At 50.7% G+C, this 13,275-nt stretch overlaps 1 protein-coding gene across 1 annotated transcript; it reads left to right on the top strand.

Annotated features, from left to right (window-relative positions):
• The first annotated feature begins 6,994 nt into the window (after positions 1-6,994).
• LOC125524063 (U-box domain-containing protein 52-like) lies at positions 6,995-9,517 on the top strand. The gene is made up of 2 exons (XM_048689135.1): positions 6,995-9,328; positions 9,431-9,517. The coding sequence occupies exons 1-2, from the start codon at positions 6,995-6,997 to the stop codon at positions 9,515-9,517; spliced, it is 2,421 nt and encodes an 806-aa protein (XP_048545092.1).
• Positions 9,518-13,275: the final 3,758 nt, after the last annotated feature.

The raw sequence follows: 13,275 nt of genomic DNA, 5'->3' as shown, positions 1-13,275 counted from the left end.
CCACCATGGAAGAGTCCATGTGGTGGAAGGCACCCCTAGGTGCCTTGGGGGGGAGGGAATCCTCCCCTTGGCCGCCGCCCCCCCTAGTAGATCTCATCTACTAGGGCCGGCGCCCCCCCCCATGGCACCCCTATATATAGTGGGGGGAGAGGAGGGATTTTACACCAGCCCCTGGCGCCTCCCTCTCTCCCCGTTACGTCTCCTTTTCGTAGTATAGGCGAAGCCCTGCTACTGTGACGCCCTGCATCCACCACCATGCCGTCGTGCTGCTGGATCTTCATCAACCTCTCCTTCTCCCTTGCTGGATCAAGAAGGAGGAGACGTCTCCCGTCCCGTACGTGTGTTGAACGCGGAGGTGCCGTCCGTTCGGCGCTGGTCATCGGTGATTTGGATCACGTCGAGTACGACTACATCATCACCGTTCTTTTGAACGCTTCCGTGCGCCATCTACAAAGGTATGTAGATGCATCCGATGACTCGTTGCTAGATGAACTCCTAGATGATCTTGGTGAAACGAGTAGGAAAATTTTTGTTTTCTGCAACGTTCCCCAACAAAGACCACTAGTTTCAAGAAAAGGGCAGAGGGAAGAAGGGGAACTTCAAGAAGAACAGCAAGCAAGTTGCTGCTCAAGTGAAGAAGCCCAAGTCTGGTCCTAAGCCTGAGACTAAGTGCTTCTGCTGCAAAGGGACTGATCACTGGAAGCGGAACTACCCCAAGTGATTGGCAGATAAGAAGGATGGCAAAGTGAACATAAGTATATTTGATATACATGTTATTGATGTGTACTTTACTAGTGTTTATAGCAACCCCTCAGTATTTGATACTAGTTCAGTTGATGTGTGTTGGAAGTGGTTCCAAGATTGATATGATCATCATCGCACACTCCCTATACTTTTGGGATTAGTGTTGAACCTGAATAAGTGTTATTTGGTGTTTGCGTTGAGCATGAATATGATTTGATCATGTTTATTGTAATACGGTTATTCATTTAAGTAAAAGAATAAATTGTTGTTCTGTTTACATGAATAAAACCTTACATGGTTACACACCCAATGAAAATAGTTCGTTGGATCTCGATCGTAGTGATACACATAATCATAATATTGAAACCAAAAGATGCAAAGTTAATAATGATAGTGCAACTTATTTGTGGCACTGCCGTTTAGGTCATATTGGTGTAAAGCGCATGAAGAAACTCCATGCTGATGGGATTTTGGAATCACTTGATTATGAATCACTTGATGCTTGCGAACCATGCCTCATGGGCAAGATGACTAAGACTCCGTTCTCCGGAGCGAGCAATTGACTTATTGGAAATAATACATACTGATGTATGCGGTCCGATGAAGTTAAGGCTCGCGACAAGTATCATTATTTTCTGATCTTCACAGATGATTTGAGCAGATATGAGTATATCTACTTGATGAAACATAAGTCTGAAACATTTGAAAAGTTCAAAGAATTTCAGAGTGAAGTGAAAAATCATCGTAACAAGAAAATAAAGTTTCTACGATCTGATCATAGAGAAGAGTATTTGAGTTACGAGTTTGGCCTTCAGTTAAAACAATGTGAAATAGTTTCACTACTCACACCACCTGGAACACCACAATGTAATGGTGTGTCCGAACGTCATAACCGTACTTTATTAGATATAGTGCGATCTATGATGTTTCTTACCGATTTACCACTATCGTTTTGGGGTTATGCATTAGAGACAGCTGCATTCACGTTAAATAGGGCACCATCTAAGTCCGTTGAGATGACACAATCTGAACTGTGGTTTCGCAAGAAACCAAAGTTGTCGTTTCTTAAAGTTTGGGGTTGTGATGCTTATATGAAAAAGTTTCATCCTAATAAGCTCAAACCCAAATCGGAGAAATATGTCTTCATAGGATACCCAAAGGAGACTGTTGGGTACACCTTCTATCACAAATCCGAAGGCAAGACTTTTGTTGATAAATTTGGAGTTTTTCTAGAGAAGGAGTTTCTCTCGAAAGAAGTGAGTGGGAGGAAAGTGGAACTTGATGAGGTAACTGTACCTGCTCCCTTATTGGAAAGTAGTTCATCACAGAAATCTGTTCCTGTGACTACTACACCAATTAGTGAGGGAGCTAATGATGATGATCATGTAACTTCAGATCAAGTTACTACCAAATCTCGTAGGTAAACCAGAGTGAGATCCGCACCAGAGTGGTACGGTAATCCTGTTCCGGAAGTCATGTTACTAGACCATGACGAACTTGCGAACTATGAGGAAGCGATGATGAGCCCAGATTCCGCGAAATGGTTTGAGGCCATGAAATCTGAGATATGATCCATGTATGAGAACAAAGTATGGATTTTGGTTGACTTGCCCGATGATCGGCAAGCCATAGAAAATAAATGGATCTTCAAGAGGAAGACAGACACTGATAGTAGTGTTACTATCTACAAAGCTAGAATTGTCGCAAAAGGTTTTCGACAAGTTCAAGGTGTTGACTACGATGAGATTTTCTCACTCGTATCTATGCTTAAGTCTGTCCGAATCATGTTAGCAATCGCCGCATTTTATGAAATCTGGCAAATGGATAAACAAAACTGCATTCCTTAATGGATTTACTAAAGAAGAGTTGTATACGATGCAACTAGAAGGTTTTGTCGATCCTAAAGGTGTTAACTAAATATGCAAGCTCCAGCGATCCATCTATGGACTGGTGCAAGAATCTCGGAGTTGGAATATACGCTTTGATAAGTTGATCAAAGCATATAGTTTTATACAGACTTGCGGTGAAGTCTGTATTTACAAGAAAGTGAGTGGGAGCACTACAACATTTCTGATAAGTATATGTGAATGACATATTGTTGATCGGAAATAATGTAGAATTATTCTGCAAAGCATAAAGGAGTGTTTGAAAGGAGTTTTTCAAAGAAAGACCTCGGTGAAGCTGCTTACATATTGAGTATCAAGATCTATAGAGATAGATCAAGACACTTGATAAGTTTTTTCAATGAGTACATACCTTGACAAGATTTTGAAGTAGTTCAAAATGGAACAGTCAAAGAAAAGGTTTCTTGCCTGTGTTACAAGGTGTGAAGTTGAGTAAGACTCAAAGCCCGACCACGGCAGAAGATAGAAAGAGAATGAAAGTCATTCCCTATGCCTCAGTCATAGGTTCTATAAAGTATGCCATGCTGTATACCAGATCTATTGTATGCCCTACCACTGAGTTTGGCAAGGGAGTACGATAGTGATTTAGGAGTAGATCACTAGACAGCGGTCAAAATTATCCTTAGTGGAATAAGGATATGTTTCTCGATTATGGAGGTGACAAAAAGGTTCGTCGTAAAAAGTTACGTCGATGCAAGTTTTGACACAAATCTGGATGACTCTAAGTCTCGATCTAGATACATATTGAAAGTGGGAGCAATAAGCTAGAGTAGCTCCGTGCAGAGCATTGTTGACATAGAAATTCGCAAAATACTTACGGATCTGAATGTGACAGACCCGTTGACTAAAATTATTTCACAAACAAAACATGATCACACCTTAGTACTCTTTGGGTGTTAATCACATAGCGATGTGAACTAGATTACTGACTCTAGTAAACCCTTTGGGTGTTGATCACATATTGATGTGAACTATGGGTGTTAATCACATGGTGATGTGAACTATTGCTGTTAAATCACATGGCGATGCGAACTAGATTATTGACTCTAGTGCAAGTGGGAGACTGAAGGAAATATGCCCTAGAGGCAATAATAAAGTTATTATTTATTTCCTTATATCATGATAAATGTTTATTATTCATGCTAGAATTGTATTAACCGGAAACATAATACATGTGTGAATACATAGACAAACAGAGTGTCACTAGTATGCCTCTACTTGACTAGCTCGTTAATCAAAGATGGTTATGTTTCCTAACCATAGACAAAGAGTTGTTATTTGATTAACGAGGTCACATCATTAGTTGAATGATCTGATTGACATGACCCATTCCATTAGCTTAGCACCCGATCATTTAGTATGTTGCTATTGCTTTCTTCATGACTTATACATGTTCCTGTGACTATGAGATTATGCAACTCCCGTTTGCCGGAGGAACACTTTGGGTGCTACCAAACATCACAACGTAACTAGGTGATTATAAAGGAGCATTACAGGTGTCTCCAAAGGTAGATGTTGGGTTGGCGTATTTCAAGATTAGGATTTGTCACTCCGATTGTCGGAGAGGTATCTCTGGGCCCTCTCGGTAATGCACATCACATAAGCCTTGCAAGCATTGCAACTAATGAGTTAGTTGCGAGATGATGTATTACGGAACGAGTAAAGAGACTTGCCGGTAACGAGATTGAACTAGGTATTGGATACCGACGATCGAATCTCGGGCAAGTAACATACCGATGACAAAGGGAACAACGTATGTTGTTATGCGGTCTGACCGATAAAGATCTTCGTAGAATATGTAGGAGCCAATATGGGCATCCAGGTCCCGCTATTGGTTATTGACCGGAGACGTGTCTCGGTCATGTCTACATTGTTCTCGAACCCGTAGGGTCCGCACGCTTAAGGTTACGATGACAGTTATATTATGAGTTTATGCATTTTGATGTACCGAAGGTTGTTCGGAGTCCCGGATGTGATCACGGACATGACGAGGAGTCTCGAAATGGTCGAGACATAAAGATTGAAATATTGGAAGCCTATGTTTGGACATCGGAAGTGTTCCGGGTGAAATCGGGATTTTACCGGAGTACCGGGAGGTTACCGGAACCCCCCGGGAGCCATATGGGCCTTAATGGGCTTTAGTGGAAAGGAGAAAGGGGCAGCCCAAGCTGGCCGCGCGCCTCCCCCCTCCCCTAGTCCTATTAGGACTAGGAGAGGTGGCCGGCCCCATCTCTCTCTTTCCCCCCCTCGGGGAATCCTAGTCCAACTAGGATTGGGGGGGGGAGTCCTACTCCCGGTAGGAGTAGGACTCCTCCTGCGCCCTCCTCCTGGCCGGCGGCCCCCTCCCCCTTGGCTCCTTTATATACTGAGGCAGAGGCACCCCAGAGACACAAGTTGATCCACGTGATCTATTCCTTAGCCGTGTGCGGTGCCCCCAGCCACCATAGTCCTCGATAATACTGTAGCGGAGTTTAGGCGAAGCCCTGCTGCTGTGGTACATCAAGATCGTCACCACGCCGTTGTGCTGATGGAACTCTTCCCCGACACTTTGCTGGATCGGAGTCCGGGGATCGTCATCGAGCTGAACGTGTGCTCGAACTCGGAGGTGCCGTAGTTTCGGTGCTTGATCGGTCGGATCGTGAAGACGTACGACTACATCAACCAAACGCTTCCGTTGTTGATCTACAAGGGTACGTAGATCATACTCTCCCCTCTCGTTGCTATGCATCACCATGATCTTGCGTGTGCGTAGGAAAATTTTTGAAATTACTACGTTCCCCAACACAAACCTCTGCACTTGGAGGCCCAACAACGTCTACAAGAAGAAGGTTGTGTAGTAGACATCAAGGTAGTCCCTGCAGCCTCCTTGCTTAGCCTCCTGTCATTCCCGGCCTCTCTATGGCCAGGGTCGACGGTGGCTGGGGAACTCGAGGGGTCCCGCTCTGCCCGAGCGCGGGCCTCAGCAAGCGCCCCATCTAACCTCTCCCTGGCATAGATAGCGGAGATCTGCTCAAGGCGAGGGCCCTTCTCGCCGCGGAACACAATGTCACTATCTGTTGCCATGTCGGCCAAGTGTGCAAGAGGAATCGATCCTAGAACAGAGAATCCAGAGCTAGAACAAGATGGACCAGAAAGGTCAGGGAAGTACCTGGAAGGAGGTCACGAGCTGCCGCCCGCATGGCAGCCTTCTCAGTGATCGTCGGGACCCGGCCATCCAAAAGCAACCGGGAGAGGCTCTGCCGCGCTGTCACCCCCAGGGAGGGCCTCGTCCTAGACTTGGAGCCGGCCGCCTAAAGTGATGTTGCGGCAAGGTCCAAACCCGTAGGAGGAGACCCAGTAGCCGGCACCGGGACCCCCAAGGGGGAAGCAGGCGGGGACCCTGGCGAACGAGAATAGCACACCACCCCCGGGGAGCGAAGAGAGGATGGGGGACACACGTTAAGCCCCACACTCAGCTAGTCCTCCTCCTCCCCCAAGGCCAGACCATGACTCGGGGAGGACGGCGCCATGCGAGCCAGGGATAGACCGGCGGCGCCCGAGAGGGACCGAGCGGTAGTCCCAGCCGGTCCAACGAACGTCCCCCCGATGGCGGCAGGGCTACACGGCTGGCCGCCCTGGGCGAAGGGGATGAAACAAATAAATACTCTCTTCGATCCCTATTAAGTGTCACTAATTTAGTATAACTTTGTAATAAATCAGCAAAACTTTATATTGAACTGAGGGAGTATGTAATACTTTTTTAAACACAGTACACACACAAGCGCTCATTTATACGCGCACACCCTACTCCTATGAGCATCTCCGAGAGGCTGAGCCGGCATATCATCTTGAGATTTTACAAAGTCGCCATATGGAGTATGTAATACTGAAGTATTGTTTTGCAACGGAACCCGTAATTTTCCGCATTGCACATGCCACATTGTGTATTTGTGTGCTCACGTATCCTTTCCTATTTTCTAGTTTAACACATGGAACAAATAAAAGAGAGGATCCGGTGGTTACCCGGGGAAACAGCCAAGAACCCACAACACATGGCTCAATTCAAATAGCAGCCACCAAATCAAAAAAAGACAGTGCTTAATAATAGATGAGAAATAGGAACAGGAGCGAAATTAAGAGCGCTCCAGAAACTAAAGAGCCCTCAGGGCCACCCTCCCCTCTCGTTGCCCACCTCCCCGGCCTCCGCACGACGGCGACCGACGGCGACGCCTGTCCATGGGCAAACAGGCATGCATGCAAGCACAATAACCTTAGCTAGCTAGGAGCCACGACCATTAATTTGTGGAGATATCATCATCAGCCAGGCGTAAGTAAGGTTGAAGGTGAAGCCCGATCGGCGTCGATCGATGGGGAGGTACGACGGCGGGAAGGAGGCGGCGGACACGCAGCTGGGCTACCCGCTGGTGGCGGTGTGCATCGACAAGGACAAGAACAGCCAGAACGCGCTCAAGTGGGCCATCGACAGCATCGTGGGCAAGGGCCAGACCATCGTCCTCGTCCACGTCAACACCAAGGGCGTCTCCGGCGGCGTGGAGGACGCCGCCGGGTTCAAGCAGCCCACCGACCCGAGCCTCAAGGATCTCTTCCTCCCGTTCCGCTGCTTCTGCACCCGCAAGGACATCCAGTGCAAGGATGTGGTGCTCGACGACCACGACGTCGGCAAGTCCATCATCGAGTTCGCCGCCCACGGCGCCGTCGAGAAGCTCGTCACCGGCGCCTGCACGCGCGGCGGCTTCGTCAGGTTCAAGGCCGACATCCCGACCACCATCTGCAAGGGCGCGCCGGACTTCTGCACCGTCTACGTGATCAACAAGGGCAACAAGGTGTCGGCGCAGCGCAACTCCATCCGCCCGGCGCCGCGCGTGTCCCCGCTCCGGTCGCAGATCGTCAACATGAGCGCCGCGGCGGCCGCCAAGCCGCCCGAGCCGGCCGTGCCGGTGCCTACGAACCAGAAGTGGTCGATGTCGTCCAGGGGCAGCGATAACGGGGAGACACCGAGGGTGGATACCATCATCCGCTCGCCGTTCACGCGCGGGTCCATGGGCCCGACCAGGAAGTCGTACGCCGACCTGAGCCACATGTCCATGCCGGACTCGGCCGACATCTCCTTTGTCAGCAGCGGCGGCCGCCGGTCCACCGCGGATGTGTCGGACATCTCCTTCATCAGCAGCAACGGCGGCCGCCGGAGCATCGACTACTACCAGCAGTCCGCGCCGCGCATGTCCAACGGCTCCTCCCTGGACAGCTACGACCACAGCTTCGAGATGACGCCCAACAAGTGGGGCGGCGACTCCTTCACCGGCGGCGACATGTCCTTCTCGCAGAGCAGCGCCTCCTCCTTCTGCTCTAGCGGCATGGACGACGTGGAGGCCGAGATGAAGCGGCTCCGTCTGGAGCTGAAGCAGACCATGGACATGTACAGCACCGCCTGCAAGGAGGCGCTGAACGCCAAGCAGAAGGCGAACGAGCTGCAGCGGTGGAAGGCGGAGGAGGAGCAGAAGAGGCAGGACCAGCACATCACGGAGGAGTCGGCGCTGCAGATGATCGAGCGCGAGAAGGCCAAGGCCAAGGCGGCCATGGAGGCGGCGGAGGCGTCGCAGAGGATCGCCGAGCTGGAGGTGCAGAAGCGGATCAGCGCGGAGAAGAAGCTGCTCAAGGAAGCCGAGGAGCGCAAGCACCGCGGCGGTGGCGGCGGCGGCGGCGAGCTCCGGTACCGCCGGTACACCATCGAGGAGATCGAGCAGGCCACGTCGCACTTCGACGACGCGCGCAAGGTCGGCGAGGGCGGCTACGGGCCCGTGTACAACGGCTACCTCGACCACACCCAGGTCGCCATCAAGGTGCTCCGGCCGGACGCCGCGCAGGGGAGGTCGCAGTTCCAGCAGGAGGTGGAGGTGCTGAGCTGCATCCGGCACCCCAACATGGTGCTCCTCCTCGGCGCGTGCCCGGAGTACGGCTGCCTGGTGTACGAGTACATGGCGAACGGCAGCCTCGACGACTGCCTCTTCCGGCGCGGCGGCGCCACCGGCGGGCCGGTCATCCCGTGGCAGCACCGGTTCCGCATCTGCGCCGAGATCGCCACGGGGCTCCTCTTCCTGCACCAGAAGAAGCCGGAGCCGCTGGTGCACCGCGACCTCAAGCCCGGCAACATCCTCCTGGACCGCAACTACGTGAGCAAGATCAGCGACGTCGGGCTGGCGCGGCTGGTGCCGCCGACCGTCGCCGACACCGTGACGCAGTACCGGATGACGTCGACGGCGGGGACCTTCTGCTACATCGACCCGGAGTACCAGCAGACCGGGATGCTGGGGGTCAAGTCGGACGTGTACTCGCTGGGCGTGATGCTGCTGCAGATCATCACGGCGAAGCCGCCCATGGGGCTGACGCACCACATCGGGCGCGCGCTGGAGCGCGGCACGCTCGGCGAGCTGCTCGACCCGGCCGTGCCGGACTGGCCGGTGGAGGAGGCGCAGTGCCTGGCGGAGATGGCGCTCCGCTGCTGCGAGCTGCGGCGGAAGGACCGGCCGGACCTCGGCAACGTGGTGCTCCCGGAGCTCAACCGCCTGCGCGCGCTCGGCGAGGACAACATGCAGTTCTGCGGCGGCGCCATCCGGGGCGGCCACGCCGGGGGCATGCACAGTTCGGCGTACCAGAGCAACGTCACAGCGTCACGCGCCGCCGTAAGCTTTTCGTGCAATCACTCCCGACTCCCGCCATGGCTGCGACCTCCACGAATCTCGCAAGCACGCCGGCTAATCTAATCTGGATGTGAAAATTTGCAGGAAGCGAACAACGATCCTTACCCGATGAAGTCGGTGTTCAGCAGAGCGAGCGAAGCGGCCATGCCTCCGAGAAGAACCAACGTCTGACGCGTCGTCCATGGGCTGGCCATGCATGCCGTGGACGTCTTGGTGCTTGCGGGCGCAGGGCCGGGGAAGGGAACATCGAACATGCAGCAAGATGGCACTTGAAATTGTGTTTGATCGTGAGTTTAATGGTATAATCGTAGCTGCCTAGCATGAGGGTTGGGGGAGCTGGAGCTGTTTTCTTGTTTACAGTGATTAGACCAAGATTTGTGCAAAATCTCCTTGTACAAGCTGTCGCTAATACAGAACAATGTGGCTCTGCCATTGCCGTGTACCAGACGTGGCTGTAATTTGTGACTCTCTGCAGCTTTTTTGGAGGGCAGTGGGAAAGGATCAGTAATAGTGATACCTGTCGGTCGGCTGATCTTTTGCAAAAGGAAAATGTTTGGGCGCGGTGCACCGGCCAAACTTTTGGCCGGCTCGCTCCCCACGCTGGCCCAACGCGCAATACGCAGTGATCCTCGCGCATCCCGCCTCCATCCCCTACCTCCAACCCTCATGCGCGCATCCCCTCCCCCTCTTCGGGCTGCGACAGAGGCCACCACGAGCTCCATCGCCGGCGGCCAGGCGCTCCCTCGCGCACCTGCCATGGCTGCCTGCTGTCATGGCCAGATCCATCCCCTACCTACATCCTTCACGCGCGCACATCCCCCCCCCCCTCTCCTATCGGGTTGCGACTGGGCCACCACAGGCTCCATCGACGACGGCTAGGCGCTCCCTCGCCGGCCGCCATGGCCGGATCCACCCGCATATACAAGTGTTGCAACCGTCACCTAGAAAAGCTTCAACAGCTATTGAAAAAAAAGCTTCAACCATAGACACAGAAAGCTTCAATGGCACTTCATAACAAGGGGAAGCTGCAACCGTAGTTGGATTTTGCTACTACCGGCTAAGCTTTTTGCTACATCCATCAAGCGGAGCTACGACCTCATGACGACGACAACGACGATTTTTCCTGCAACCGTAGTAGATTTTTGCTACTACCGCTGAAGTTTTTTGCTACATCCATGTAAGGCGGAGTTGTGACCTCGCGAAGACGGCGACGGTGTTTGATTTTTGCTGCAACCGTAGTTATTTTTTGCTACTACGGGTGAAGTTTTTTGCTACATCCATTCAAAATGGCGTTGATTGACTGACGACCTCCATCGACATAATTCCCTACAGCGAGCATCAATGGCGAGGGGCAGCGGCCGAGCTACAACCGCCGCCGTCAAGAGCTGCAACGCAGGTGCATTTGTTGCATGGCGACCGGCGACGAGGACGGCCGGTGACGGTGGGGACCGATGACGAGGATGGCCTGCGAGGGCGGGATCCGGCGGCGACGAGGAAGACCGGCGAGGGTGGGGACCGACGACCACCGGAGGGGACAGGAGTCGCGCGCCGCGCTCCCCCAAACAGGACTGCCCGAGGAAGAAGAAAGAGAGCTGGGGGTGATTATTTTTTTTGCTTGGATCCAGTCGAACGGCTGTGCGCACATGGCATCGGGCGGTTGCGGTGCGACCGGCCGAAACTTTCGACCGGCACACCGGCGCAGAGTGCTGCCCTTTGCAAAAATCAGGAAGACGATGGGCAACAGGCTCGGGAAAGAATAGATAGCGGGCCATATTGGGGACATGCGTAGCCCATAAGATTAGTCGGGAGAGCAAGAGTGTTTCCCTGGAATTTCCTAACGGACGCTCGCTGTGTCAAATTGTCGAGGCTTCGCATAGAGGTGAGCGAACTAGCGATCAAGATGGGCCGGCCCAATTACGAGATAGTGCACGCGCTACAGCTTCCGGTTTTGGGAACCTTCTGGAGGGTTCCCTAACGGTTTTGGGAACCTTCTAGAAGGTTCTTGAATCGGGTTTTCACTGGTTTTTTCTATTTCTTTTCTTCTTTTTCTTTTTCTTTCTTTGTTTTTTTGTTCTTTATTTCATTTTTCAATTCCTTTTTCTTCTCTATTTATTTCTTTTTGTTCTCAAGAATTTCAAATTCTTTTCCAAAATTCTAAAAATGTTCCGAAGTTCAAAAAATGTTCTTGTTATTAATTTTTGTTTACAAATTCAAAAAATGTTCTCCATTTTCTCAAAAATGTTCCCATATTATATAAAATGTTCACATTTCAAAAAATGTTCATGTTTTTCAAATTATATTTGGTTGTTTAAAACAATCTTCCAATTTCAAAAAAATTTCACCAATTTCAAAAAATGTTCATGTTTTCAAATTTTGTTGGGAGTTTCCATAAATGTTTCCGTTTAGAGAATTGTTCGCAAATTCCAGAAAATGTTCATGTTTCAATTTTTGTTCGGAAGTTTCAAAAGATGTACACAAGTTTTAAAAACTGTTCATGTGTTCAAGTTTTGTTCGGGAGTTTCAGAAAATGTTCCCAGTTTTAAAAATTGTTCGAGTATCCAAAAATTATTTTCAAATTTGAAAAATGTTCGGGTTTTCAAAGAAAACTTTCACGTTTTCTATTTTTGGGAGATTTTACAAAAATGTTCCTGTTTTCAAAAAATGTTTGCATTTTTCGAATTGTTGAGTTTTTCAAATTCTATTCACAATTTCTAAAAGTTTTTGCTGTTTCATACAACCTTCACATCTTTTTCTCAAAAATAACGTTTTGCAAACAAAATTTAAAAGCCGTTCGGATATACGCTCGGCTTTATTCTTAATATGTTGCGCTGCGTTAAAAACCAGGAATCTTTATAGCTGAACTAGCTAGCTGTATTTCTTTGAAGCGTCAGGTCTCAGGCCCAGCCGGGAGACCCGCCTGTGCGTCCGGTTGACATTCTGCCGCAAAGAGCGGCAGATAGGACCTCTCTGTTTCCCTTGGTAATAACGCTGAGGTAAGTGCTGCCCTGACGCAAGCAGCCCATATGCAAGCAATTCAACTAAGTGCATTTTTTTCTCTATATTACATCAGCTAGTTAAACCGAGTTACACATGCAGGAAGGAAAAAAAGGGGCAGACAACCAAACAGGCCTAGGTGTCAATGTGGTGGCAGCGAGGTCGTGCACCACCCAAGCCAATGGTTTTGTCACCCAAGCGACCAAAAATAAGACGCAAGGACACCCAACCACACCATGGCTCCCGGTGCGACTGCTTTGGTTTTACTGGTCACACTGTCGGGGGAGACCGACACGCGGTCCACTACTCGTGTCAAGGGGTACAAGAGAGATGAGCTAGAGCAACCATGAAAACACCTCCAAGGAGGGTAATGATGCATGCATGCACCTTTGTCATATGCACCAACCAAGTTGGAACCCGATTATCACTCGTGCAACCGCCACCACCCACCCCCACACATAGTACACACCGCAGCAACTTACGCCCCACCTTCCTTTCTTTCGCATCATGAGGCCATAACCATGCCAGCACAGCCAAACCCACTAGATCTGACTGTCCCAGATACCCACTGTAGCTTGCACCCCCGGGTTCTAGCCTTCGCGTGGAGCGACTGAGCCGTCAGGAGGCAATGCGCTATCACACTGTGAACGACCCTCACACCAACACACCCCACCTAAACTTATCTGCCAACTCTATAGGAAGCTCTAGATCTACTACAAGTTGGCTCCCTCGTCACCGCCCGACTCCCAGTGTCACACTATAGGAGAGGTAGACAATGCCGCCACCACCACAACAGGGGACATCATCCAGGCGTCCCTACTTTGATAAGTAGGACGGTGCCCCGCCCCAAATGCCACCAAAATCCTGCATGCCACCTTTGGCAGCTTGGCCCGTAGCCACCTGGAGGAGGGATGCCCGCAGCTTCAGCAATGAGG

This window comes from Triticum urartu, chromosome 7 (genome assembly GCF_003073215.2).
Source record: "Triticum urartu cultivar G1812 chromosome 7, Tu2.1, whole genome shotgun sequence".
Lineage (NCBI taxonomy): Eukaryota > Viridiplantae > Streptophyta > Magnoliopsida > Poales > Poaceae > Triticum > Triticum urartu.
The sequence above is the reverse complement of the archived record's forward strand: the minus strand, read 5'-3'. Positions and strand labels throughout refer to the sequence as shown.